This window comes from Mobula hypostoma, chromosome 23 (genome assembly GCF_963921235.1).
Source record: "Mobula hypostoma chromosome 23, sMobHyp1.1, whole genome shotgun sequence".
In the NCBI taxonomy this organism is placed as follows: Eukaryota; Metazoa; Chordata; class Chondrichthyes; order Myliobatiformes; family Myliobatidae; genus Mobula; species Mobula hypostoma.
Window position 1 is genome coordinate 50,282,168 of NC_086119.1, and position 26,164 is coordinate 50,308,331.

At 41.3% G+C, this 26,164-nt stretch overlaps 1 protein-coding gene across 3 annotated transcripts in view; it reads right to left on the reverse strand.

The window, feature by feature from the left end:
• The window catches only part of styxl1 (serine/threonine/tyrosine interacting-like 1), a 52,503-nt gene that overhangs the window by 14,732 nt on the left and 11,607 nt on the right, over positions 1 to 26,164 (reverse strand). For 2 of the 3 annotated variants that reach the window (XM_063031156.1, XM_063031157.1), the window contains exons 2-3: positions 20,825 to 20,886; positions 15,079 to 15,178 (exon numbers count right to left, since the gene is read on the reverse strand). In XM_063031156.1, coding sequence (XP_062887226.1) covers positions 15,079 to 15,178; positions 20,825 to 20,886 — 162 coding nt within the window. The remainder of the gene's footprint in view (positions 1 to 15,078; positions 15,179 to 20,824; positions 20,887 to 26,164) is intronic. The other variant, XM_063031158.1, reaches the window with a different exon arrangement.

Sequence of the window (26,164 nt, forward strand, 5' to 3'; positions counted from 1 at the left end):
CCCAGAATCATTTTTGTGAACCTCCTTTCGATCTCTCCAATGTCAGCACAACCTTTCTTAGACAAAGGGCCCAAATCAGCTCACAATACTCCAATGAGGCCATTCCAGTGCCTTATAAAACCTCAAAATGATATCCTTGTGTTTATATTCTAGTCCTCTTGAAATGAATTCTAACGTTGTACTTGCCTTCCTCACTACCAACTCAACCTGCAAATTAATCTTTAGGGAATCCCACACGAGGACTCCAAAGTCCCTTTGTAGCTGAGACTTTTGAATTTTCTCCTCATTTAGAAAATACTCAATGTTTTTATTTCTTCTACCAAAGTGCATGACCATACACTTCCTGGCACTTCTTTACCCATTCTCGTAATTTAAGTCTTTCTGCAGCCTCTCTGCTTCCTCAACACCATCTGCCCCTCCATCTATCTTCAAATTGTCTGCAAACTTAACCACAAAGTTCTCAATTCCATCATCCAAATAACATAAAAAGAAGCGTTCCCACATAGACCACTGTGGAACACCACTAGTTACTGGCAGCCAACCAGAAAGGGCTCCATTTATTCCCACACTTTGCCTCCTGCCAATCAGTAAATACTCTATCCATGCCAGTATCCTGTTGTACTATGGGCTATTAACTTGTTCAACAGCCTCACACGTGGCACCTTGTCAAAGGCCTTCTGAAAATCCAAGTACCCAACATTCAACAATTCTCCGTTGTCTATCTTGCTTGTTATTTCTTCAAAGAATTCCAACAGATTTATCTGGCAATATTTTCCCTTTAGGAAACCATGCTGACTTTGGCCTGTTTTATCGTGTACCTCCAAGTACCCTGAAACCATATCCTAAACAATTGACTCCAACATCTTCCCAACCACTGAGGTCAAACTGACCAGTCTATAATTTCCTTTCTTCTGACTCTCTCCCTTCTTGAAGACTGGAGTGACATTTGCATTTTTCCAGTCCTCCAGAACCATGCCAGAATCTATTGATTCTTGAAAGATTATACTAATACCTCCACAATCTCTTCAGCCACCTCTTTCAGAACCCTAGAGTGTACACCAGCCGGTCTAGGTGATTTATCTACCTTCTGACCTTTCTGTTTCCAAAACACCTTCTGCCTAGAAATGGTAACTTCACTCAGACACTCTCAAACTTCTGGAATACTGCTATTGTCTACCACAGTGAAGACTGATGCAAAATATTTATTCGGTTCGTCTGCCATTTCCTCATCATTTTCCAGTGGTTTGATATCTACTTTCGCCTCCCTTTTACTTTATATTTTTGAAGAAACTCTTGAATCCTCTTTAAAATTACTGGCTAGCTTACCTTTGTATTCCATCTTTTCCCTCTTTATGTCTTTTTTAGTTGCCTTCTGTTGGTTTTTAAAAACTTCCCAATCCTCTAACTTCCTATTAATTTTTGCTGTATTATATTCTCTCTTTTAGGCTTTTATGTTGACTTAGACTTCCCTTGTCAGCCACAGCTATGTCATCCTACCTTTAGAATACTTTGTCTTCTTTGGGACGTATCTATCCTGTGCCTTCCAAATTGCTCCCAGAAACTCCAGTTATGGCTGCTCTGCCATCATCCCTGCCAGTGTCCCCTTCCAATCAACTTTGGTCAGCTCCTCCCTTATGCCTCTGCAATTCCCTTTACTTCACTGTAATACTGATACATCTGACTTTAGCTTCTCCTTCTCAAATTGAAGGGTGAATTCTATCATATTATGACCACTGGCCCCTAAGCTTTCCTTTATCTTGAAGGCTTTCTACAAATCCCTCCTCTTGGGATCCAGCACCAATATGATTTCCCCATGACTATCATAAAAATGCCCCTTGGACATACATTTTCTATCTCTCATAATTTGTAAACCACATCTTTGCTACTGTTTGGAGGTCCATATATAACTCCCATTAGCATCTTTTTACCCTTGTAGTTGCTTAGCTCTACCTATCATGATTTTACACTTTCTGATCCTATTTCACCTCTTTCAAAGGATTTGATTTCATTTTTTACCAACCTAGACTCCCTACCCCACTCTGCCTACTGCCTGTTCTTTTGACAGGCACGTTACAAGATAAAAACAGTCAGCCTAACTGGTGGGAACTGCCAGAATTTGAAGATCAGATGGATTCAGGGAAGTAGTTGCACAATTGATCTACTTCCCACCTTGCAGAACATACACTTAGTGTCCACTTTATTAGGTACAGTACACCTATCCAATCAGTCAAACACGTGGCAGCAACTCAATGTATAAAAGCATGCAGACATGGTCAAGAGGTTCAGTTGTTGTTCAGACCAAACATCAGAATGGGAAAGAAATGTGATCTAAGTGATTTTGACCATGGAATGTTTGTTGGTATCAACCAGGGTTGTTTGAGTATCTCAGAAACTGCTGATCTGGGATTTTTATGCATAGCAGTCTCTAGACTTTGCAGTGAATGGTGCAAAGAAAAACAAAAAAAAAATTATGCAGTGAGTGGCAGTGAAAATGCCTTGTTAATAAGAGAGGTCAGAGGAGAATGGCCAGACTAGTTCAAGCTGACAGGAAGGCGACCGTGTTACTAAAGTGGTGTGTAGAAGAGCATCTCCGAGCATACAATAAGTCCAACTTTGAAGTGGATGGGCTACAGCAGCAGAAGACCATGAACAGACACTCGATGGCACATGTTTAGGTACAGGAGGTACCCAATAAAGTGGCCACTGAGTGTAAATCTAGATCTTGAAAATATGGAAGAGATGTGTTTTTTTTTCTTGGACAGAAAAATCTGAAACATAGCTGCACAGAGCAAGAGAGACTTCTTCAAAGTGCAAAAGTTGCATCTTATTATGGCTCAAGATAATATTGGCACAGAGTCTGGCCCTGTGGCTCAGTGATAGGGGGCTCTATATTTAGGGGGTCAGATAGGCGATTCTGTGGATGCAGGAAAGAAACACGGATGGTAGTTTGCCTCCCAGGTGCCAGGGTCCAGGATGTTTCTGATCGCGTCCACGATATCTTGGAGGGGGAAGGAGAACAGCCAGAGGTCGTGGTACATATTGGTACCAACAACATAGGTAGGAAAAGGGAGGAGGTCCTGAAAACAGACTACAGAGGGTTAGGAAAGAGGTTGAGAAGCAGGACCTCAAAGGTAGTAATCTCGAGATTACTGCCTGTGCCACGTGACAGTGAGTATAGGAATAGAGTGAGGTGGAGGATAAATGAGTGGCTGAGAGATTGGAGCAGGGGGCAGAGGTTCAGATTTCTGAATCATTGGGACCTCTTCTGGGGCAGGTGTGACCTGTACAAAAAGGAAAGGTTGCACTTGAATCCGATTGGGACCAATATCCTGACAGGAAGGTTTGCTAAGGCTGTTGGGGAGAGTTTAAACTAGAATTGTTGGGGGGGGTGGGAACTGAACTGAAGTGACAGAGGAAAGGAAGGTTGGCTCACAAATAGAGAAAGCTTGGAGACAGTGCGAAAGAGAGGATAGGCAGGTGATAGAGAAGGGACGCCCTCAGACCGATGGTTTGAGATGTGTCTATTTTAATGTGAGGAGTATTATGAATAAAGCGGATGAGCTTAGAGCGTGGATCAGCACTTGGAGCTATGATGTGGTGGCCATTACAGAGACTTGAATGGTGCAGGGGCAGGAATGGCTACTTCAAGTGCCAGGCTTTAGATGTTTCAGAAAGGATAGGGAGGGAGGCAAAAGAGGTGGGGGCGTGGCACTGTTGATCAGAGATAGTGTCACGGCCACAGAAAAGGAAGAAGTCATGGAGGGGTTGTCTACAGAGTCTCTGTGGGTGGAAGTTAGGAATCAGAAGGGGTCAATAACTCTATTTGGTGTTTTTTTATAGACCACCCAATTGTAACAGGGGCATTGAGGAGCAGATAGGGAGACAGATTCTGGAAAGGAGTAATAATAACAATAGGGTTGTTGTGGTGGGAGATTTTTATTTCCCAAATATTGATTGGCATCTCCCTAGAGTGAGGGGTTTAGATCAGCGGTCCCCAACCACCGGGCTGCAGACCAGTACCGGGCCGCAAAGCACGCGCTACCAGGCCGCGAGGAAACGATATGAGTCAACTGCACCGTTCCTCATTCCCTGTCACATCCACTGTTGAACCTGAACGCACGCGAGGTCATTACCCACTCGAGGTCATCAGTCGGTTGTTAATCTGCAACTACTCGATGAATAAAACACAAACGTCGCTTGAGAGTTTCTTTGGAAGAGGTGGTAAGGGACATAAAAGGCCTAACGATGATGATAACACAGAGACAGCTGAGGCCGAGACTGCAAAAAAAAAGAAAGCTTCCTTCCACAGAAAATACGACGAGTCGTACATAAAATATGGCTTTATTGCGACCGGTGACTTGCACGCTCCAAGACCCCTGTGTGTGATATGTGGAGACAAGCTGTCTAATGAGGCAATGAAGCCCTCAAAGCTGCATTGCCTCATTAGACCTTGAGTCCAAGCACCCTGCACTTAAAGACAAACCCGTTGAGTTTTCTGAGCGGAAAACAACGTGAGCAAGCGGAACAGAAGCAAGTGCTGAGAGCCACCACTTCCACAAATGCTGCTGCTCTGAGAGCGTCGTACGTAGCGGCTAGCCGTATTGCTAAGGCTAAGAAGCCTTTCACTGTTGGTGAAGAATTGATTCTGCCTGCTGCCAAAGACATGTGCCGCGAACTGTTCTGAGAAGCTGCAGCTAACAAGATGGCACAGGTTTCCCTTTCGGCTACCACAGTTTCAAAGAGAATTGATGACATAGCGGAGGACATCGAAGCACAGCTGTTAGATCGGCTTAACGGGTCGGGTTTCACTACCCGAGTCAAAGAGGTTGCTCCTGAATGCCAGTCTACACACTATGTCACACACAGGGAAATGCTGGCAGCTGAAAAATGTCACCTGATCTTAACAGCATATTGAGTGACATTGTTGAAGTTATCAATTACATCAAAGCAAAAGCGCTTAACTCACGTCTGTTTGAGCAGCTTTGCGAGGAAATGGATGCAGAGCACAAACGCCTTCTCTTACACACTGAAGTCAGGTGGCTATCAAGGGGGAGAGCCCTGGCCAGGGTTTTTGAGTTAAGAGAGCAGCTACAGAGATTTCTTTCAGGAAAAAAGTCACCACTGGCAGCACACTTCTGTGACAAGGAATGGATAGCAAAACTGGCTTATCTGTGTGACATCTTCAACCTGCTCAATGAACTCAATTTGTCACTTCAGGGGAGAATGACAACTGTCTTCAAGTTGGCAGATAAAGTGTCTGCTTTCACAACCAAACCGGAACTGTAGGGACGGCGAGTGGACAGGGGCATATATGACATGTTTCCAACATTAGCTGGGAATTTGGGAGAGAATGAGCCTCACAGCTGGTGCGCGATCACCTATCTTCGCTGTTGACAGAATTCAAGCGTTACTTCCCAACCACAAATGACCCAAGATGTGCAAGCGAATGGGTTCGTGACCCATTTGTGAATGTCCATGGTGAATCGTCCATGTCAGCGTGGGAAGAAGACCAACTCCTCGAGCTTGCGAATGACGACAGGCTGAAAAGTATGTTTGACATAACATCTCTGCCGGCATTCTGGATCAAAGTCAAGGCTGCATACCCTGAGATAGCCACGAAGGCACTGAAAACGTTACTTCCATTTCCAACAACATATCTCTGCGAAGCGGAGTTTTCTGCAATGAAAACTAAATTGTGAAATAGACTGGACATAAGGAACCCCCTTATGACTTATAATTGACTTATCACTATATTCATGCTAGGAAAATATGCGGTGTGTTTAATATTAAATTCGTGAGGTAAACCCTTTCAGAAATGAAATTGAGTGTATTAGCCACTGATAAGTGACTTATAGGTGATTTATCACCTATATTCCGGTATTCCGGTCGTGATTAACACCACCGCCCCCCACCCCACCCCCCCGAGTCGGCCGGTCCGCAAGAATATTGTTGATATTAAACCGGTCCGCGGTGCAAAAAAGGTTGGGGACCCCTGATTTAGATGGGGTAGAATTTGTTAGGTGTGCTCAGGAAGTATGTAGATAAGCCTACAAGAGACGAGGCTTGATCTGGTATTGGGAAATGAACCTGGTCAAGGTATCAGGTCTCTCAGTGGGAGAGCATTTTGGAGATAGTGATCACAATGCTATCTCCTTTACCATAGCATTGGCGAGGGATAGGAACAGACAAGTTAGGGAAACGTTTAATTGGAGTAAGGGGAAATATGAGGCTATCAGGCAGGAACTTGGAAGCATAATTTGGAAACAGATGTTCCAATTCCAAGGAAATATACTGAAGAAATGTGGCAAATGTTCAGGGGATATTTGCGTGGGGTTCTGAGTAGGTATGTTCCAATGAGACATGGAAAGGATGGTAGGGTACAAGATCCATGGTGTACAAAGGCTGTTGTAAATCTAGACAAGAAGAAAAGAAGAGCTTATGAAAGGTTCAAAAAACTAGGTAATGATAGGAATCTAGAAAGTCAAGTCAAGTCACTTTTTATTGTCATTTCGACCATAACTGCTGGTACAGTACACAATAAAAATGAGACAACATTTTTCAGGACCATGGTGCTACATGAAACAATACAAAAACTACACTGAACTACGTAAAAACAACACAAAGACCACACTAGACTAGAGACCTACCCAGGATTGCAGATTATAAGGCTAGCAGGAAGGAGCTTAAGAATGAAATGAGGAGAGCCAGAAGGGGCCATGAGAAGGCCTTGGCGGACAGGATTAAGGAAAACCCCAAGGCATTCTACAAGTATGTGAAGAGCAAGAGGATAAGACGTGACAGAATAGGACCAATCAAGTGTGACAGTGAAAAAGTGCGTATGGAACCGGAGGAAATAGCAGAGGTACTTCATGAATACTATGCTTGAGTATTCACTACGACTACGGAAAAGGATCTTGGCGATTGTAGGGATGACTTGCAGTGGACTGAAAAGCTTGAGCATGTAGATATTAAGGAAGATGATGAGATGGAGCTTTTGGAAAGCATTAAGTTTGATAAGTCACCGGGACCGGACGGGATGTACCCCAGGCTACTGTGGGAAGCAAGGGAGGAGACTGCTGAGCCTCTGGCAATGATCTTTGCATCATCAATGAGGACAGGAGAGGTTTTGGAGGATTGGAGGGTTGTGGATGTTGTTCCCTTATTCAAGAAAGGGAGTAGGGATTGCCCAGGTAATCATAGGCCAGTGAGTTTTACTTCAGTGGCTGGTAAGTTGATGGAGAAGATCCTGAGAGGCAGGATTTGTGAACATTTGGAGAGACATAATATGATTAGGAATAGTCAGCATGGCATTGTCAAAGGCAGGTCGTGCCTGACGAGCCTGATCAAACTTTGAGGATGTGATGAAACATATTGATGAAGGTAGAGCAGTAGATGTAGTGCATATGGATTTTAGCAAGGCATTTGATAAGGTACCCCATGCAAGGCTTATTGAGAAAGTAAGGAGGCATGGGATCCAAGGGGATATTGCTTTGTTGTTCCGGAACTGGCTTGCCCACAGAAGGCAAGGAGTGGTTGTAGACAGGTCATATTCAGCATAGAGGCTGGTGACCAGTGATGTGCCTCAGGGATCTGTTCTGGGACCCCTACTCTTTGTGATTTTTATAAATGAACTGGATGAGGAAGTGGAGGGATGGATTAGTAAATTTGCTGATGACACAAATATTGGGGGTGTTGTGGATAGTGTGGAGGGTTGTCAGAGGTTACAACGGGACATTGATAGGATGCAAAACTGGGCTGAGAAGTGGCAGATGGAGTTCAACCCAGATAAGTGTGAGGTGGTTCATTTTGGTAGGTCAAATATGATGGCAGAATATAGCATTAATGGTAAGACTCTCAGCAGTGTGGAGGATCAGAGGGATCTTGGGGTCGGAGTCCATAGGGCACTGAAAGCTGCTATGCAGGTTGACTCTGTGGTTAAGAAGGCATACGGAGCATTGGCCTTCATCAATCGTAGGATTGAGCTCAAGAGCTGAGAGGTAACGTTGCAGCTATACAGGACCCTGGTCAGACCCTACTTGGAGTACTGTGCTCAGTTCTGGTCGCCTCACTACAGGAAGGACGTGGAAACCATAGAAAGGGTGCAGAGGAGATTTACAAGGATGTTACCTGGATTGGGAAGCATGCCTTATGAGAATAGGTTGAGTGAACTCGGCCTTTTCTCCTTGGAGCAACAGAAGATGAGAGGCGGCCTGATCGAGGTGTACACTGAGAGGCATTGGTCGTGTGGATAGTCAGAGGCTTTTCCCCAGGGCTGAAATGGCTAGCATGAGAGGGCATAGTTTTAAGGTGCTTGGAAGCAGGTACAGAGAAAATGTCAGGGGTAAGTTTTTTTACACAGAGAATGGTGAATGAGTGGAATGGGCTGCCAGCGGTGGTGGTAGAGATGGAAACGATAGGGTCTTTTACGAGACTCCTGGATAGCTACATGGAGCTTAGAAAAATAGAGGGCTATGGGTAAGCCTAGGTAGTTAAGGTAGGGAGATGTTCGGCACAGCTTTGTGGGCTGAAGGGCCTGTATTGTGCTGTAGGTTTTCTATGTTTCTATGGCTATTCGTTACTGCTGTCGGGAAACATTTAAGATACATTGGCATGGGGTTAGGCATCAGTTAACAGGAAATAAGACGCATCAGATGTGAGGATTGTAAGACAGAACTTCAGAAGATATTACCGTTTGGGGAGGAAGCATGCTAAGATATACTGTAGAGTTAAATGCACTTGTGAAATTATACGAAACATAATAAAAGCAAATATTGGTGAGTTGCAGCACAAATGGCCTTGTGGGATAATGAAGTGGAGGTGATAAATGAAACATTCCTTACCAAAACAAAAATCAGGATTGGGCACTGTATTCCAGGATAAGGAAAAGAAGCTCAGAAAAGAAGGGAATCAGAGAAAAGAGGAAGGATGGTACTACTAACAATGGAAGGTATGACAGTGCTGGTCAGAGTGAATACGCTTAGAAGATCAAATACAGAATTCATTTGGTTAGGGTTAAGAAACAACGATACCAACATATAACTATTGGGAATATTATAGGAGTGACCAAACAGTAGGAAAAATATTGAAGAAATTCTGCAAGGTAATTTCAGAGATGTGCAAGAACACTAGCTTGCTGATACTGGGGCAACAGAATGATCTCAATATTAATTGGGAGAGCATTAGAAAAAAAACACAAAGAAAGGGAGGAATTTCTGAAACCTGATGGATATGTTTATGGTCACCGAGGAAGTATGCAATGCCAGAAATGGTTTTGAGAAATAATGCAGCCACGTATTTGGAAAATAGAGGTTTAGATAGGTTATGGACAAGTGAAAGCAACAATCTAAACAAGAACATTTAAAGACTGATTTCAATAGAACAAATTGTATAAGATATTAGTGAGGCCTGATTTGGAGTACTGAATGCAGTTTTCATCACCTACCTACAGGAAAGATGTAAATAAGTTTGAAAGCATACAGAAAAAATTTACAAGGATGTTGCCGGGTCTGGAAAGATTGAATAGGTTAGGACTTTATCCCTTGTAATGTAGGAGATTGAGAAGAATATCATGAGGGGTATAGATACGGTAAATGCAAGCAGGCTTTTTCCATTGAGGTTGGGTGGGACTACAACTAGAGATCATGGGTTAAGGGTGAAAGGTGAAAAGTTTAAGGGGAATATGAGGGGAAATGTCTTCACTCAGAGAATTGTGAAATTGTGGAATGAGCTGCCAGTGCAAGTGGTGCTTAATTGAACTGAATTGACTTTATTTCTTACATCCTTCACATATGTGAGGAGTAAAATCTTTATGTTACATCTGTCTGAATATGCAAAGTGCAAATTATAGTAATTTGTAATAAATCGTATGCAAAGTAAGATATACAACAGAACAGTCAATATAGCTTAGAAATACAATTGTGTCAGTGTGAATTAATCAGTCTGATAGCCAGGTGGAAGAAACTGGCCCAGAGTCTTTTGGTCCTGGTTTTAATGCTGTGGTACCACTTCCCATATGGTAGCAGCTGGAACAGATTGTGGTTGGAGTGACTCAGGTCCCCTATGATCCTTCGGGCCATTTTTACGCACCTGTTGCTATAAATGTCTTGAATAGTTGGAAGTTCACATCCACAGATGCGCTAGGCTGTCCGCACCACTCTCTGCAGAGCCCAGAAATTGAGGGAAGTACAGTTCCCATATCAGGCAGTGATGCAGCCGGTCAGGATGCTCTCAATTGTGCCCCTATAGAAAGTTCTTAGGATTTGGGGGTCCAATTACCAGAAATTGGAGAAATCGATGATCATGCCACCAGGTTGAAGGCTACCTAGATGGAATATGAGACGTTGCTCCTCTAACCTGACAGCAGTGTCACCAGGGCAAAAGAGGAGGCCATGGACCGACATCTGGGAATGGGGAATGGCTGGTTACCAGGAAATCCTGCTTTTTGAGGATGGAATGAAGGTGCTCAACAGCTGGTTTCCCAATTTATGTTGGGTCTCAACAATGTAGAAGAGGCCACATTGGGAGTACCAGATACAGTAGGTGACCACAAGAGATTCACAGGTGAAATGTTGTCTCACCTGGACGGGGTGTTTTGGGCCCTGAATGGGAGGGAGTTAATGATGTGTTGGTGCTACGGTTCTGTTGAAGATGACAGAGGTTGTGGAGAATGATGTGTTGGATGTGGAGGCTCATGGGGTGGTAGGTGAGGACAAGAGGAACTCTATCCCCGTTAAGGTGGCAGGAAGATGGGGTGATAGTGGATTTCGAGGAAATGGTGGAGATGCGGGTGTGGGCAGCATCAGTTGTGGAGGAAGAGAAATCCCCTTCTTTGAAGAAGGAGGACATCTCTGATGTCTTGGAAAGGGATGCTTCATCCTGGGAACAGATGCAGTGGAGATGGAGGAATTGAGAAAATGAAATGGCATTTTTACAGGAGACAGGGAAGGAAAAGGTATAGTCAAGATAACCATGGGAATCGGGTTTATAAACGATATCAGTAGACAGCGTGACTCCAAAGATGGAGACGAAGAGATCAAGAAAGGGGACAGAGTTGTCAGAAATGGACCAAGTGAACTTAAGGGCAGCATGGAAGTTGAAGCAAAATTGATGAAATTGATCAGCCTCGGCATAGGTGCAAGAAGCGCACCAATGTAGTCATCAATGCAGCGCAGAAAGAGCTGGGGAGCATCACCAGGGAAGTCTTGTGACATAGACTGTTCCACGTAGCCAACGAAAAGGAAGGCATAGCTGGGGCTCGTGCATGTACCCATGGCTAAACGTTGAGTTTGGAGAAAGTCGGAAGTTCATAAAACTGAAGACATTGGCAACATGAAAGGAAATGGCCAAAAAAGGAAGAAAGCAGAGAATTACAGTAAGTAGTTGTACGATAAGACTGTAGAATGAGAGACAGTTATAGACCCAAGGCTAGCAATTGAAATATTGCCTTTTGTATACACTTTAACAATTTAGATAAGGGAATAGTGGACAAGATGTAAAAATGCACAATGTCAGCGTAGTAAACACAGAGGAGAGTTGTTAAAGAATGGAAGGAGACCTTGAAAGAGTGCAAATTGAATTTATTACATTTAAGTGTGAAATAATACATCTTGAAAGAAAAAAGGTTTTAGGGAATAAGGGTTTCTTTGGTATTTAGAAGAATGCGGGGTGATCTTATTGAAAATGGTAAGCTACTGAAGAAATATTTCATGGTAGATGTGAGATATTACCACTAGTTGGAGAGTCTTAAACAAGAGGACATATTTGTAAGATCAGAGGTCAGCCATTTAAAACTGACATGCGCAGGATTCCACCCCTCCCCCACACACAGGGTGTGGTGAATCTCTGGAATTATCTACCTTGGAAGATTGTGGAGGTTAGATCAGTTTTTATTTTTGAAGAAAAGTTAGATACATTTTTGAACGATTGGAGGATTAAGGTCTGGAGCAGATCAGCTATGATTATATTGAATGACTGGGTTGATGGGCTGATTGATGTGTGGATTTTTCTTGTCTTGTGAAGCAAGCCAAGTGGAAGAAGTATCAGTGAAAGAGAATTTTTGTGATAGTGATCATACTTTAGGGAGGATATGGAAAAAGGAATAAAGATAAAAGAGTAGTAAAGTTCTAAATTAAGGCAAGGACAACTTTACTGGATTGAGTGATTTTGGAAAATAAACTGAAAACAGCTGCTTGTAGATAAACAACAGGAATTCTGCAGATGCTGGAAATTCAAGCAACATACATCAAAGTTGCTGGTGAACGCAGCAGGCCAAGCAGCATCTATAGGAAGAGGCGCAGTCGACGTTTCAGGCCGAGACCCTTCGTCAGGATTTTCAAGGGGTTCATGTTAAACACTTTCCCAGTAAAGATAAAGAATAGGATTACCAAACCTAGTTTTCCTTGAATGAAAAGGTTCATAGACAAGAGGATCAGATAAAACAGGGAAGCTTATATCAGAAACTAAAAGCTTGATTAACCACAAGGGTATCAAATGTGTGGGAGTGAAATTGCAAGAAAAGTTAGTAGATTCAGAAAGTGGCTGGCAAATAAAGTAAAACCAATCTAGTGATGTTTTATAAGCTCACAAACAGCACTACATTTATGACTAACTATGGATAAAACAGCTACCATTAGGGACCAAAAAGATGCAGAAATGTGTGAGGTTCTTGATGAATATTTTGTAACTTTCTTCAAAAGAGAGGGATTTTGACGATACTGCACAAATCCTTCATCAAATTATCGATGGTCATTGCAACTCCAGCCAAAGTATCAACTATTTATCCCTCTTCTTTGTTTTCTGCCTGTTAACTACCCTCAGTCTAACTTGAGGCAATAATTCCTCCTTCCACTGACCTACTAAGCATTTGCACCTTTTGCATTTATCATCATCAGTCAACATCAGTATATTGGCCTAGTACTGTGTGCTTTAATTTTGTCAGGCATCTTATTGAAGAACTTCTGAAAGTAAAAGTACACCACATCTATTGGTTATCCTTGCCAATTTTAACCTCAGAATATCTGACAGATGATGTCTGTTTCACAAACACATGAAAGAGATGAAATAGTACCCCTCAAAGTGTGTTCAGAAACAGTCGCATGGATGTATACATACATAAAAGGGGCAGGAGTTGTTGAAAGAACAATCAGTATCGTATGCAGCATCTATGGCCTCATAGATGTAGTATATAAACATAGAATACAACAGAAGGGATTTTTGGTTGAATGAAACACTTTAGAGCACTGCTAGAATATACATTTATGCTCACCACACTATTGGAAGGTTATGGAAATCCTAAAGTAGTACCAGTGATGAAGAATTTTAGTTTCAAGAATAGACTGGAGAAGCTAAGATTGCCCTCCTTGAAGTAGGTTGAGAGGAGTTTTAATAGACGTGTAGAAGATCATAAGGGATAAATAGAGGGTAAATATGGAGAAACTGTTTTCATTAGTGGAAGTATGCATGTCACTTACATGCATATCACTTTATGGACATATAATCAATCTATCTATATAAGCTGTCTTATGTTTTTACATTTATTGTATTTATTATTATTATTATTATTATTATTATTACTATTGTGTTCTTTATCTTTTGTGTTTTTGTGCTGCATTGGATCCGGCGTAACAATTATTTTGTTCTCTTTTATTTTAAAGTTCAAGTTCAAAGTACATTTATTATCAAAGTATGCATACCATATACAACAGAGTTTCATTTTCTTGCAGAAACCTCAAAACAAAGAAACACAATAGAAACCACTAAAAAAGCCCACACAACAAAGACCGTCAAACACCCCATATGCAAAAAAAGAACTGTGTAAACATTAACAAAAGGTAAACAGATAATACAGAACATGAACTGCAGAGTCACCAAAGTGAGTCCACAGCCATGGAGCCAGTTCAGTGCTACAGCCTGACCAGGAGCCTGATGGCCGCAGGCCAGAGCCAGGGAGCCAGTTCAGTGCTACAGCCTGACCAGGAGCCTGATGGCCGCAGGCCAGAGCCAGGGAGCTAGTTCAGTGCTACAGCCTAACCAGGAGCCTGATGGCCGCAGGCCAGAGCCAGGGAGCTAGTTCAGTGCTGAGACGAGTAAAACCTCTTGGGGTAGTGAGCTGAACCATGACTTATCCTTCACCCTCAGTCTCAACACTTTGACCTATTTAATCTGGCTCAGTACTTAAAGTAGCTAAACATCGGTTTGTTTTCAGAGTGGGCCGAGCACCACCGCTTCAATCCGCGCAAAGCTTCAATCCGGCCACAAGTCCACTCCAGCAATGACTGCCATGGTTATGCCTGCATTCTCAAGAGTCCGGGTCACTGAATCCTACAGGATACTGTAAAGCTGCCAGGTGGTACAGGCAGTTCAAAATCACATCACCCAAAGAGAAATTACAGGCTGTGGATTGCAATGATCATAGTCCAGAAAAAGTGTAATTAATAGAATAGGAAAGGAAAGGTACGTTGCATCCAGAGTTTCTCCGGTTAGCAGACGATTTCCCTCCACACCTCTCTGACATAGGGGGGAACCGCGTACGAGGCAAGTTACAGCAGTGGTTTGCCATTGCCTTCTGCCGGATGAGTTTCCAAAGAGATCACCAGCTCGTAACCCAGCACAGATGGAAAGTGTGCAGGGGAGCTGGCTGGATTTGAACTCAGGACCTTTTGTCCTGAAGCCACTACATTGATGCCACTACGCCACCAGCTGGGTCAATTAATAGAATAGTTGGCAGTTTTGTTTGCTTCCTGCAAAATATCTCCGTGTCTTGCCAGTGATATCTTGCCATCTTTACATTTGTGTAAAGGAAATGACATTAAACAATCTTGAATACACGAGCACACATACACGTGTATCCACACACAAACTGTGAGCATTCGGTGGAGGAATGGAACTGAATTTGGACTCAATGTGACAAACAGCCATGATGTTAATTACACTGAAGCTATTTAGTCTATAGTGGAGAGGCTACAGTTATTCAGATTATAACTCTATTTTTCACCAATGTTCACAATGAATATTTATCTCACTACTATTAGTACATCTCCATTTTATTTTTATAGTAATAATTTCTGATTGTATATTTACCTTCTGTATTCGATGAGTTTGTGTGCCCATCATAAACTACACAATACCTTACACACTCAAGTTCCACATCCTCTGGCATCAAATAATTTCCTTCCATGTCCTGCAAAATAACAAATAAAGAACAAAATTGGAAAAGTAAAGAATTTAATCAACATTCTTTATCAATTCTATAGACTGAATGTATTGGTAATGGCCAACTTTGCATACTAACAGGCATATTTCAAGTAATAAACAGCAGGCTACTTCAGACCAGAGGACAGGAATTATATAGGATACAGTTCTGTCAAATCATCGCTTTTTGTTTCTTAGTGCTGATTGGTAATGTTTAATATATTTCATTTTATACTAATATGCAAGAATGATTCAGTGTCTTGCCAGCAAGATAATGTTTTTTACAAATAAATACTCAGCTATTTTTGTTGCAATGAGATGATACAATTTTCAAACATTGGACTTCCTAAATGAGAATGCAAACTTCTGAAGTGGATTTGTTCAAAAATTCTGAGCATAGCTCTGTTTTGGAACATAGAAAACCTACAGCACAATACAGGCCCATTGGCTCACAATTCTGTGCCGAGCCTTAGAAATTGCCTAGGGTTACCCATATATTCTTATAACATATATATTCTTAGCTCCATGTACCTATCCAAGAGTCTCTTAAAAGACCCTATTGTATCCGCCTCCACCACCATCACCGGCATCCCATTCTATGAACTCACCACTCTCTGCGTAAAAAAAAACTTACCCCTGACATCTCTTCTGTACCTGCTTCCAAACACCTCAAAACTGTGCCCTCCCGTGTTATGTTTAATAGCAGAATTAACCCCCAGAGGAACATCAGCAAACCTAGATGCAAGCGTTCAAGTTCCAAAGTTACAGATAAGTGTTTAAAAACCAGATGTTAAATACCCAAACTGCAGATTGAATATTCAGTCTAATTGATTAACTGACCACACACCAACACCGTGATGTCTCTGGTAACATTATGGAGTGATTCGCTTCGTGCACAAGCTCATCCAAATGCGAGGGGTCCTCAGCGGCTCCGTGAGCTCCGCCACTACCCCCTCCCCCTTCTGGAAATTCCAGTAACTCAGCTGGAAAACAGGAGAGAGATGGAATGGGAGTCGGAATCAGGTTTATTATCACCGGCATGTGTCCTGAAATTTGTGAACTTGGCAACAGCAGTTCAATGCAATACATAATATAGCAGAGAGAAAAAAATAATAAGTAATCAATTACAGTATACGTATATTGAATAGATTAAAAATCGAACACTAGAACAGAAATAATATACATTCTAAAAGTGAGAAAAGTGAGGTAGTGCTCAAGGGTTCAGTGTCCACCTAGGAATCGGAGTCAAAGTACAAGGGGCAAGTAGAATTGTAAACGGAAGGGTTTACTCTCCTGTAGACTTCAATAGCTGATGAGGAGGCCGAGAGCTGCCCAACACAACCCAATAGTGGTAAACTAAAAAGAGATAGAGGCCCAAGTTTTTGTCCTAAGACCAGACTAACCATGCTGGGTGGAATCATCGGAAAAGACACAGATTTCAGCATGATTGGATCAGTAAACTTGAATTTTGTATCATAAAGTCATAAACCAAGTTAGCTCTAATTACAGTACAGTACCTAAACATAACCGTGAGGATTTAGGGGGGGGGGTCCAGAAGGAGGGAGGGTAGCAAGAGCCTTTAGTAACGTGGACTAGCGGTCAAATACCTTATCATATACAAGTGTTTAGAGCAATAGTTACCTTTAAATGCGTAATTACTAAGATTTGCCGTGAAACACTCAGGACATTTAAAGTCGAAACCATATTGAAAGAGACCATCCGATTAAAAAGATTATTGGATCAATCCTACACCGAAAATTTAAGTATCGGTAAACATGGATCTTGCTCAGATAGGAAGGATTTAAAGACTTGAGGTTCGGTTTTGTTATTGAGAATGATATTGTTTTTTCAATTCACTGACCAGAATGATTTGAGTTAATTCATTTATAGCACTTTTATTGGAACACTTGGCTGAAAGAAACAGGATCAAGAGGAGGCAATATGTGCCCCTGAGCTCTACAGTTCGATAAGATCATGGCCCAACCGTACATCTACACCACTCTTCCAACCTATCCCTATGATGTGCTAAACTTTTAATAACCAAAAGGAATCTATTAATTACAAATAGTGAAGGAAATAATTGACCAAATATCCATCGGGGCAGAGATTTCCAATGATTAATATTGTTATGAGTAAAGAAATGTCTCTGAGAACTAAATGGCAAACCTCTTTTCCTCACTTCTTCGAAGGAGTAAGTCACAGGACATCTGTGCATTGATACAATATTGTCATTATGATTTTGCTGAACTGTGGAGCTTTAACTTACTACATGATCCAAGATTTACAAGAATGTTGCCTGGATTCGAGGGCATACCTTATGAGAATAGGTTGAGTGTACTTGGCCTTTTCTCCTTGAAGCAATGGAGGATGAAGTGACCTGATCAAGGTGTATAAGATGATGAGGGGCATTGATCATGTGGATAGCCAGAGGCTTTTTCCCAGGACTGAAATTGCTGACATGAGGGGGAATAGATTTAAGGTGCTTGGAAATAGTTACCGAGGGGACGTCAGGGTAAGTTTTTCACACAGAGAGTGGTGGGTGCGTGGAATGTACTGCCAGTGGCGGTGGTGGAAGTGGATACAATAAGGTCCTTTAAGAGCCTCTTAGATAGGTACATGGAGCTTAGAAAAATAGAGGGCTAAGCGCTAGGGAAATTCTAGGCCGTCTAGACAAAGGGAGGCCTCTGTACCTCCTTCTGCAATTGGATCCTCAACTTCCTAACCGGAAGACCACAGTCTGTGCGGATAGGCGATTACATATCCTCCTCACTGACGATCAACATTGGCGCACCTCAGGGGTGTGTGCTTAGCCCACTGCTCTACTCTCTATATACACATGACTGTGTGGTCAGGCATAGCTCAAATACCATCTATAAATTTGCTGACAATACAACCATTGTTGGTAGAATCTCAGGTGGTGATGAGAGGGCGTACAGGATTGAGATATGCCAACTAGTGGAATGGTGCCGCAGCAACAACCTGGTACTCAACGTCAATAAGACAAAAGAGCTGATTGTGGACTTCAGGAAGGGTAAGATGAAGGAACACATACCAATCCTCATAGAGGGATCAGAAGTGGAGAGAGTGAGCAGCTTCAAGATCCTGATGTCAAGATCTCTGAGGATCTAACTTGATCCCAACATATCAGTGTAGTTATAAAGAAGGCAAGACAGCAGCTATACTTTATTAGGAATTTGAAGAGGTTTGGAATGTCGACAAATGCACTCAAAAACTTCTATAGTTGTACCGTGGAGAGCATCCCGACAGGCTGCATCATGTCTGGTATGGTGGGACTACTGCATAGGACTGAAAGAAACTGCAGAAGGTTGTAAATCTAGTCAGCTCCATCTTGGGCACTAGCCTACAAAGTACCCAGGACATCTTTAGGGAGCTGTGTCTCAGAAAGGCAGCGTCCATTATTAAGGACCTCCAGCATCCAGGGCATGCCCTTTTCTCACTGTTACCCTCAGGTAGGAGGTACAGAAGCCTGAAGGCACACACTCAGCGATTCAGGAACAGCTTCTTCCCCTCTTGTCGTCTGATTCCTAAATGGACATTGAAGCTTTGGACACTACCTCACTTTTTTTCTAATGCACAGTATTTCTGTTTTTGCACATTTTTTATCTATTCAATATATGTAACTGATTTACTTGTTTATTTATTATTATGTTTTATTTTATTTTATTTATTATTATTATTTTTCTCTCTGCTAGGTGATGTATTGCATTGAACTGCTGCTGCTAAGTTAACAAATTTCATATCACATGCTGGTGATAATAAACCTGATTCTGATTCTGAGTTTCTAGAGTAGGTTACATGGTTGGCACAATACTGTGGGCCAAAGGACCTGTAATGTGCTGTAAATTTCTTTGTCCTATGATACATTATGAACCTTGATGACAATATGTCAAATTTTATTAAATTTAGCAAGGTTCAATTGGGGTCAAGAAAATCAAAAATTAACCGTTAAAGACCCACTACAGGCAGTAAAAACATTATCGTGATTACCACTTCAAAAATGACTGAGAATATGCTGGATGAGATGTTAAGCTAGGTGCTGCTCTGCCTACTCAAGTGGATAAAGGAGTCCTCTGTGCACCAGTTTAAGTACAGAGAGTTCTGTCACAGAAAACACCATAATTTCAGTCTCTGTTTAGATTAGATTATTAGATTATGAGGACACGCAGTCTTCTTTTATTGTCATTTAGTAATGCATGCATTAAGAAATGATACAATATTCCTCCAGTGTGATATCACAAACACAGAACAGACCAAGATTGAAAAAAACTAACAAAACCACATAATTATAGCATATAGTTACAACAGTGCAACAATACCATAACTTAATGAAGAACAGTCCATGGCACAGTAAAAGAGTTCAAAGTTTCTCGAAAGTCCCACGTCTCACACAGACAGGAGAAGGAAGAAAACTCTACCTGCCGTGCCTGACCACAGTCTGACTCTGAGTCGTCCGAAAACTTCGAGCCTCCGATCAGCCCTCCGATATTGAGTACGGAGCACCGTCTCTATCCGGACGATTCGACCTCAGTCTCGGTCGCCAGCAGCAGGCAAAGCCGGGGATTTTGAGGCCTTCCCTCCGGAAGATTCTCAATCGCACAGTAATAGCAGCAGTGAACCGGCGTTTCAGAAATTTCTCTCGATGTTCCTCTGTGCTTTCACGTCTGTCTCCATCAAATCAGAATTGTCCACAGCCCCTATTTAACAGATACGATATCATTTTCACTGGAGAGCTGCTATCTTCTCCTCCCGTCTCTCATCAATGCAATCAACTATCTAAAGGGAGGAGAAGATAGTGGCGTGACGCAGCTCGCAATGGCCACTCGGGTGGTGATGTCTGTTATTTGTCAAGTAGGGTGCCGTGCACAATTCTGATTTGATGGAGACGGACGTGAGAGCTCGGAGGAACTCCTGGTGAAACTTCTGAAATGCCTGCTTTGCTGCTGCTGCTACTGTGTGATCCAGAATCTCTGGAGGGGAAGGCCCCGAGTCCTCGGCTTTGCTTGTTGCTCGGTGGCCGGGGCAGGGTCGAAGCGCTCGGCAGAGGATGGTGCTCGGAGAGGCTGTGTCGGAGGGCTGGTCGGAAGCTCGAAGTTTTCAGACGGACTCAGAGTCCGTTGCGGTCGGGTGCTTCCAATGGTGCTGCATCGGCAAGTTTGTGGCAATTGGAGGTTCATGGCAGGGAGAGTTTCTCCCTTCTACCGTCTGCGTGAGATGATGAGGCTATCAGGACTTTGAGACTTTTTTTTAAACTGTGCCCATGGTCTGCTTTTTATCAAATTATGGTATTGTTGCACTGTTGAAACTACATGTTATAATTATGTGGTTTTGTCAGTTTTAGTCTTGGTTTGTCCTGTGTTTCTTGTAATATCATTCTGGAGGAACATTGTATCATTTTTTAATGCATGCATTTCTAAATGACAACAAACGAGGACTGAGTGTCCTCATAATCTAATCTAATCTAAAAAAATAGGCAGGATCTTGCTTTGGGTCAAATGGTTGTTAATATAAAATTTATTACACTCTATCTACTGTTTTTAAAACATTGAGAATTCTTGAGGATAGGCTTTATATAAATTTATTTCCTTATTCATCAAATAGAAATATAAAACATTACCCTTTTTGCTCTCTTGGCTGTTATCACATGACTTTCATCATATTGATATTTGGTCCGTACATCTGTAATAATAGATTATAAAAATCCGTATTGAAAATGAATTTGCAATGCAATGAGGAAAGACTGTTAACTTTATGTTGCATCAGACAATTAAACAAAAGGTGAGATTTTTATTTGCTTCTTAAGATGTCAATAGTGCAAGAGAGTTCAGGGCCACGGGGCACAACGTTAGAATAGAAGGATGTTCCTTCAGAACAGAGATGGCGGAATTTCTCCAGTCAGAGGATGGTGAGTTTGTGGAATTCATTGCCACAGAAGGCTGAGGAGGCCAAGTCAGTGCGTATATTTAAAGCGGAAGTTGATAGTTGAAGGAGCATAGGCTTAGGATGCGAGGGGAAAAATTTTAAAGGTACCTGAGGGTCAACTTTTTCCATGGTAATGAACCACCACAGGAAGAAGTCAAGGCAGGTACAATAGTATCATTAAGCAACACTTGGATAGGTAGATGAAGGGGCAGAGCTTAGAGGAATATGGATTGAACACAGGAAATTGTGATTAGCTGCCTGAGCACTGTTGTCAGCGTCAGCATGGGCTGGTTGGGCCGATAAGGCCATTATCCATGCTGTATTGCTCTATGACTCTAAATGCAATGACAAATGTGCTTTAGTTTTCTTAAAGATTAGAGCTTGTTTTACTTGCATTGTGTTCTGTTTCACTGAGGACACCAGCATTGAGGACACCTTCGAAAGGTGATGACTCAAAGAGGCAGCATCCATTATTAAGGACCCTCGTACTCAGGATGTGCCCTCTTCTCATTGCTATGGTCAAGATGGTGGTACAGGAGCTTGAAGACATACACTCAACATTTTAGAAACAGCTTCTTCCCCTCCACCATCAGATTTCTGAATGGAAAATGAACTTGTAAACCACCTCACTATATTTTTGCTCTCTTTTTGCATTACTTATTTAATTGTATATACACACATTTTATTGTAATTTATAGTTTATTTTTATTATGTATTGCACTGTACTACTGCCACAAAACAACATATTTTGCAACATGTCAGTGATATCAAACCTGATTCTAATTCTGGTCTTATATCTAATATTTAATATTTAGAAATGCACTATCAAATCACGTTAATCAATTTGAAGGAGAACCTTAATATAAATTACTATTTTTGTTCCTGGATGCTTATGTTTTGAAAAAGTATAACAGCAGAAAATTATATATTAGTTGTTCTAAAATGGAGAGTGTGTCAGTAAACTTCCTTGAAGATTAATCATTGTGAGCTGAATAGTGCACTGCCTTAAAGTATGTCTCTACAATGCCAGAAAAGAGTGTTCTCCAGATTAAAAAATCATAAAAAAATCATTTTTGCATAGATTTGTGGAATTAACGGTAGTTATAAATAGGAAATCAACATCATGAGGTAAGATTTTTATGTACTCTAGAGCTACTTTCTGGCATTTAGCTTACCTTTGTTCCTTGTCCATTCGTCCCTCCCCACTAATCTCCCTCCCAGTGCTTATCCCTGTAAAGGGCCTAAGTGCTACACCTCCCCATTCACTTTCTCCCTCACCTCCAATCAAGGCCCCAAACAGTCCTTCCAGGTAAGACAACACTTCACCTGCGAATCTGCTGGGGTCATTTATTGTGTCCAGTGCTCCCAATGAAGCCTCCACTACGTTGGTGAGACCTGTTATAAATTGGGGAGCTGCTTCATCGAGCATCTCCACTCCATCCACCTAAAGTGGAACTTCTCAGTGGCCAACATTTTAATTCCCATTCCCATTCTGACATGTCGGTCCATGGCCTCCTCTTGTGTCAAGATGAGGCCAACCTCAGGGTAGAGGAGGGACACATATTCAGTCTAGGTGCCCTCCAACCTGGTGGCATGAATATCAATTTTGCTTTCTGGTTAAAAAAAAATCTCCTCCCCTGCCCTCATCTTCTATTCCTCACTCTGACTTCTTACCTCATCTGCCTATCACTTCCCTTGGGTCCCCTTCTCCTATGGTTCACTCTTCTCTCCTATCAGATTCCCTCTTCTCCAGCCTTTGACCTTTCCCACCCACCTGGCTTCACCTTTCACCTTCTAACTATCCTCTTTTCTCACACCCCAACTTTTTTATTTTGGCATCTTCCCCCTTCTTTTCCTGTCCTGAGGAAGGGGCCCAGCATGAAACACTGACTATTTATTCATTTTCTTTTTTTTTAAATTTTATTTTTATTTGGATAAGGAGTTCACAATTATCATGTACTTTTTTCACACATATAACCTTTTCCATTTTTTTATATGTATAAAACTACAATTATTTATACATTCTTAAGTACACATTGAGATGATATAAAAGCAAAATAAACATTTAAATAGATAATTATGTACTGTGGTAAATCTAACCTATTAGGCTAAGTAATGAAATTAGTTGTTAAGAAAAATGGTAATAATAGTTTCCATACAACCCTTCTGGACCATTTCCACTGGTCCAAAATGTTGCATACAAGCCTATATACCAACCATTGTAGGTGTTTATATCCCAATTTGTTCGTGCTTGTTCCTGCCCGCAGACATAATTATCCAATCCCTATGTACTTATTTACTTAATTTTTTCTTTTTTTTTATCCCTTTCCCAAATCTTTCCCTTTACTTGTGTTAATTCTCTATTTTCCAAAAAAAAAAACAAACATTTAGACTAGGGGTGCTTACGTTAGCAATATTACTGTGTTGATGAGAAGAGCAATTAAATCATTAGGAGAGTCATCTAAAGTCTGCTCGCATTGGGGTTATATATTCAATCCATTTATTCCAGATTTGATAAAATGTTTCTTTCTGAGTTCTCAGGGAGTAGGTCAACTTTTCCATTTTAAATATTTCCAAGATAATTTCGTACCAATCTTCTAATGTAGGTGGTATTGGATTTAGCCATTTTCTAGTGATTGATTTCTTACTTGCCGCTAAGAGGGCCTGCAGCAACTTTATATCTTCCTTCTGTTCAAGGAACAATACATGCCCCAAATAGAGCGTCTCAAAGTTCAGAGGTATCTGAGACCTAAGTACCTTAACTAATGTTCTATGAATACCTTCCCAAAATAGACTTAATTTAGGGCAATCCCAGAAAATATGAAAATGATTTGCCTCCTTAGAGCCGCACCTTCTCCAACACATCACATTTGTATCTTTATATTTTTCCTGATATGGGGTCTTGAAGTATCTTATAATGTTTTTCCAACAAGTCAAAGAATTAGTCGAGGACCATTGAAAGCTGCAGATTTTCCCCCAAGCCTCCTCTGAAAGTACCAACCCCGCTTCTTTCTCCCACTTCTCTTTAATATACAGTGTATTTACATTTTTAGCATGGGAGAGTGCATTATATAGGCGAGAAACTGATTTACTAGGTATTGAACTGCAAGCCGAATTCAGAATCTTGAAAAATTCTAATTCTACTGTTGATAGGTCTGTATACCTACAACTCTGGTTAACATAGTTTCGTATTTGAAGGTACCTAAGAAAGTCATTATGTTCTAGACCATGTTTGTCCTGCAGGATTTGGAAACTTTGTAATACTCTTTTATCTATAAATGAGAGGTAGGTTGTAAGACCTTTCTTTATCCATAGCTCAAATCTTTTATCTCCTCTGTTGGGAAGGAATTCGGTATCATATGCACACCATCTAAAGAGTTTTAGCATGTTATTAATTCCACATGAATTAACCACCTTCTGCCATACTTTTAATGTAAGATTTATCCAAGCATTATTAAATTTTTCCAACTGGGCCATCAATCCTTTGTCAGCTATTGAGGCCTGAAGAGGAAAACTGTCAACTAATCCAAATTCTATTTCCTTCCATCTAGCCTTATATTCCCTATTACACCAATATAACAGAGGGGTTATCTGTGAGGCATAAAAATAATTTCTCAGGCAAGGAAGAACCATACCTCCTCTTTCCTTCCCTAACTGTAAAGTGTTATATCGAATTCTAGGTTTCTTTCCTTGCCAAATGAAGCGGGAAATCCATTTGTCCCATTCCCTGAATTGATTATCATCCACCTCCACTGGTAAAGTACGGAAAAGATATAATAACCGAGGAAGAATATTCATTTTTATAGTATTTATCCTTGAATTTAAACTTAAAAAGGGGATAAGATTCCATCTATGCATATCTGCTTTTATCTCTGAGATTAATGGCCCATAATTTACCTGTGACAGTGTTGAAAGATCCTTCGGCAGGGTTATTCCTAAATATTTTAATGATTTAGCTTCCCACTTAAGATTGTATGTATCCTGCAATTTTTTGGATGGTGTATAATTTAGGGACATAACCTGCGTTTTCTTTACATTTATTTTATAACCTGATATTTTCCCAAAGTCATCCAACAGTGTAAACAATCCTATAAATGATTTTTCTGGTTCACTCAGATAGACCAAAACATCGTCTGCGAATAACGCCACTTTCTGTTCAATCCCTGCCACCTTGATACCTTTTACGATTTCGCTCTGTCTTATTAGTTGGGCAAGTGGTTCAATATATAGCGCAAAAAGGAGAGGAGAAATTGGGCATCCCTGTCTAGTGCCTCTCTCTAAAATGAAGGAGTCAGAGAGGTCCCCATTTATCTTAATTCGGGCTGTTGGGCTGTCATACAGAGTCTGAATTACTTTAATAAACCTTTCTTGAAAGCCGAATCTTCCTAACACTCTGTATAGGAATGCCCAACTAACCGAATCAAAAGCTTTCTCAGCGTCCAATCCTACTACCATTGTCTCTGTCTCGTTCTTATTAACCTGTTCTAATATGTGCAGAGTTCTCCTTATGTTGTCCTGTGTTTGTCTTTGTTGAATAAATCCAGTCTGGTCTAAATGGATTAGGCCAGGTAAAAGCTTTTCCAATCTGCGCGCTAATATAGATGTAAATAGTTTGTAATCTAAATTAAGAACACTAATTGGCCGATAATTGCCACATTCTAGTTTATCTTTACCCTCTTTAGGAATAACTGAAATAATCGCTTCTCTCCAGGAAGGTGGAGTTTCTCCTCTCTGCAAGATCCAATTAAAGGTGTTAAGTAGTAATGGGGCTAACTGTGTCTTCAGGGACTTGTACCACTCTGAGGTAAACCCATCAGAACCCGGGGACTTTCCAGCCTTTAACCTAGAGATGGCCACGTTCAGTTCTTTGACAGTTACTGGTTCTAATAAACTTTCACTTTGTAAATCTGTAAGTTTAGGTAGATCTAAAAAATTCAATACACAGTCTATATAGGGCTCATTGGGGGCCCGGGGTTGGGAGTACAGCTCTCAATAATACGTTTCAAAACTCTCTTGAATTTTCCCTATTGTACTC